The sequence below is a fragment of the Plasmodium reichenowi genome, chromosome 12 (assembly GCF_001601855.1).
Source record: "Plasmodium reichenowi strain SY57 chromosome 12, whole genome shotgun sequence".
NCBI classification, from domain to species: domain Eukaryota; phylum Apicomplexa; class Aconoidasida; order Haemosporida; family Plasmodiidae; genus Plasmodium; species Plasmodium reichenowi.
This window is the reverse complement of record NC_033657.1, coordinates 694,157-698,251: the sequence shown is the minus strand read 5'-3', so window position 1 is coordinate 698,251 and position 4,095 is coordinate 694,157. Positions and strand designations below refer to the sequence as shown.

The 4,095-nt window shown below is 20.2% G+C and overlaps 2 protein-coding genes across 2 annotated transcripts; one reads left to right on the top strand and one right to left on the bottom strand.

Annotated features, from left to right (window-relative positions):
* Positions 1–779: 779 nt before the first annotated feature.
* Positions 780–2,087, top strand: PRSY57_1219300 (hypothetical protein; the record flags this gene model as incomplete). Its single annotated transcript, XM_012908616.2, has 1 exon — positions 780–2,087. The coding sequence occupies one exon, from the start codon at positions 780–782 to the stop codon at positions 2,085–2,087; it is 1,308 nt and encodes a 435-aa protein (XP_012764070.2).
* Positions 2,088–3,207: 1,120 nt separating this feature from the next.
* Positions 3,208–3,891, bottom strand: PRSY57_1219200 (D-ribulose-5-phosphate 3-epimerase, putative; the record flags this gene model as incomplete). The annotated part of the gene is made up of 1 exon (XM_012908615.2): positions 3,208–3,891. One exon carries the CDS (start codon positions 3,889–3,891, stop codon positions 3,208–3,210), a length of 684 nt encoding a protein of 227 aa, XP_012764069.1.
* Between the last annotated feature and the right edge of the window lie 204 nt (positions 3,892–4,095).

Below are 4,095 nucleotides of genomic sequence, written 5' to 3'. Positions count from 1 at the left end.
ATTTTTTTTTTTTTTTTTTTTTTGTATTTATAATTTTTACATATAATATATTATATTTTTTATTAAATTTTTTTTTTTTTTTTTTTTTTGTAAACTTGGTCACAAAAATGTAGCTATTTGCGCGTTATGTTGTAAATTATTAAGTAAAGAAGAAAATAATAACATATAATTTAAAAGAATAATAAATGAATTATATTATAAAGAACAAGAAAAAGATAGTTATCATATGTAGACAATTTTGAAATATTCTATATTTTATTCATCTATCCTTTTCATCAAATGATTTCATTTTAAAACAATAATGTAATATTGTATGATTAATGGACAGTTACACTTATATTGCTCTTTAATGCTAACATTGTGAAATATATATATATATATATATATATATATTTTACGGAAATATATTTTCATATTATCCCAAAAAAAAAAAAAAAAAAAATTAAATAAATAAATTCATATATTATATATTTTCAATATATATGTATAAATTATATAACACTACATAAAATTAAAAAAAAAAAAAATGTATATGTAAAACTTAAAAATAGGCATAAGTATTAAAAACTTATATATACTTATAATTTTTATTTTACCGTATTCCACATTTGATCTTTAGAATATACAATTATATATATATATATATATATATATATATATATTTAATATATATTTTTTTTTTTTTTTTTTTGTAAAAAAGTGTAGAAAACCAAATTTTATAAGGTAAAATAATGTGTGTATTTTTTCCTGTAAAATAAGAATAAATAATATACAAAAATATGAGTGAAGAAAAATATAATTATTTGGATATGCATTTAAGTCGAAAGGGATCCATTTATGATTCTTTAATACATTTGAAACCAGATAATGAAAATAAATTTGGTTTAGATGAAAATAGCGATATCTGCAGAACCTTATCAAATTATGCAGATTATTCAACAAAAAAAGTAAAATACTTTGTAAATAAACGTTTTTCAGAAATAGAAAATATAGAGAAAAATATAGAAGACATTGATTATTCAGCATTTAAATATTTTAGGACTTTGCCACCAAAATATAGTGACGAAAATGATATAAGAAATAATATTATTTTCAACAACAATAATATTTATATATATGCAGAAAATAAAAATGGAACATTAAATGAGCAAGCTTGTATATCTATATCTCCTGATAATAATATTATATACTGTTCAACAAAAGGAAGAAGGTATACCATAGGTGGTCATGCAGGAATACAAAAGAATCTAAATAACGAATATAATTTTTTGGATGAAAACAATTTCATATCTCCTCAAAATAGTATCAAAACATATACATATGATGCTTTAGACAGTTCAGATTTATCTAGTTCTTTTCCAAAAATGAATTTAATTAAAACTAATGATGTTTTAGACGATACAAATACCAATAGGATAAATACAGCAAATATATTTAATGAACATATAATAATGAATTCATGTGAGTCTAGTAACTTAAATACCACTAAATGCTTATCCAAAAATTTATCCGTTCAAAAGTTATTTAAATATTATAAAAAATGTTCACAAGATTTGGAGCATGAACAAAGAATATGTAAACCTTGTGCCCATGTATATAATGGTAGTACATGTATGAATGGAGATGAATGCTCCTTTTGTCATCATCCTGACCATGTATTAATATCTGCAAAGAAATGGAAAAAGCTTGTAAAAAATAATATGGAAAAGTTAAATATCCTATTGCATATTCTACGAAATCCAGATGATGTAAATGCGAACTTGTTAAATGAAATGATAAAGCAAAATACAAAAAACTTTAAAAAAAATAAAAAAATAAATAACATCAATAATAATACTATTATTAATATGTATAATCAGAACATAAGACATTCCAATAGTAACAATAATACTATAAATGATATGAACAATAATAATATAAATAAGCGACATAATAAGAATAGAATATTTTATTTTGCACAAAGAAATACTGATAACATATTAAGACCACCCTATAATAATTATGAATCTAATGAAACTACAGATATGTATAAAAACAATTATCAAGTAAGAAATTGTAACTTTAGTCCATATCACATGAATATGTGAGAAATGTACATTAATTAAAAACGAAAATGATAAGAAAAAAGTATAAAATTTATTTATATATGAAAATAAAATTATAAATGAAGTGGAGCATATATAAGAAGAAATTCTTATAGTCCATTTAAAAATACCATTACTATTATTATTACTATTACGTATTAGCAAAATTGTATAATTTTTAATGTTCTATTTATTGAATGGGCACATATATATATATATATATATATATTAAAAATTATATTTCTACAGTTGTATATTTGAATTTTAATTGAATAATGATAAGACATTATTATATATAAATGATTAATTTTTTCGTATTTACTTAAAAAAAATATATAATATGTATATTGTTTTTTTACCTAATGTATTCTATAATATATTGTATTTGAACACTAAAATGATATATATAAATAAATATATATATATATTTATTAATTTATTTACTTAGTTTATTTTTTCCTGCTTATTACCCTTCAATATGTACATAGCGTTTCTATGTTGAACAAGTTTATTTATTCTAAATATTATATTTTTCCCTATTTGTATATATTACCCCATATATATATATATATATATATATATATATATGGTACTATTAATGTAATTACTTGTAATATTTTTATGATTTAATGTGATATATTAATTAGAATTTCATTTTTTTTTTTTTTTTTTAAACATATTTTTAAACTTTATAAGAATATATTGGTACATTTCATATTTCTTTATATTCTTCTCATTATAAAAAATATATACAAGAATAAAATTTCATCGAGGATTCTTTAAGATATATTATCATTGTCCACTTATTTATATACCTTTGTGAAATGTTTTGGTTTTATATATAATTTTAAACATATCTAAATGTAAGGACTAAAAATTATAGTATTTTTAGAGTGTAATTGTATATTTAATTAAATTGTCATATATAATATTATAAAAGTTTTTTTTTTTTTTTTTGCTAAAATATAGAAAAAAAAAAAAAAAGTAACAAATTGTAATACAAAAATGTATTTCACTGTAAAAACAAATGAACAAAACAAAGATCAAAAAAATATAATAAAATTTATTATTATATGTATACACATCAACTGGTTTGATATAAAATACACATATAAGTTATAAATTAATTATTCAAATATTTCTGTACTGATACTCTCATTGTGTCAATAACATATTTTGGATCCTGCGCATTAAAAATACTAGTTCCCGCAACAATAATATTGGCTCCATGAGAAGCAGAAATTTCGGTGGTTTCTATATTTAATCCTCCATCAACTTGAATATTTAAATTTTTATATTTTTTTCTAAGAAACGAAACTTTCCCCATCATATCATGCATAAATGATTGCCCTCCAAAACCTGGTTCGACAGTCATAACTAAAACTGTATTTATTAAATTAGTATCTAATATGGGAACTAATTTTTGTACATCAGTTTTAGGTTTGATAGAAATTCCACACCATAAATTATTATCTCTAATTTCTTTGGCTAATTGTATACATCTTTCGGTATCTTCATTTAATGCTTCAAAATGAAAAGTTAGTTGATTTGATGTTTTTAACAATGGTACATATTTTTCTGGATATTCAACCATTAAGTGTACATCAAAAAAAATACTTTTTGTATATTTTTTTAAATTATTAATAACAGGTGGACCAAAGGATAAATTAGGAACAAAATGCATATCCATAACATCTAAATGGATCCATTCTGCACCCAAAGATTCCATTCGTTGTGTTTCTTCAGCTAATTTGCTTATATTGGATGCAAGTACTGAAGGGGCAATTATAGCTTTTAACGTACTCATTTTGAGTATTTCTAATGAAGATATGCTCTTTTTTTTTTACATGTAAAGCAAATATTATTTTCACCAAAAAAAAAAAATATAAATAAATATATAAATAAGAAATATATATTTTTAATATGTTCTGTTAAAATTAATTTTGTTCACTAAATATATATATATATATATATATATATATATGTACAATTGAACATAAAAAAATAAAAC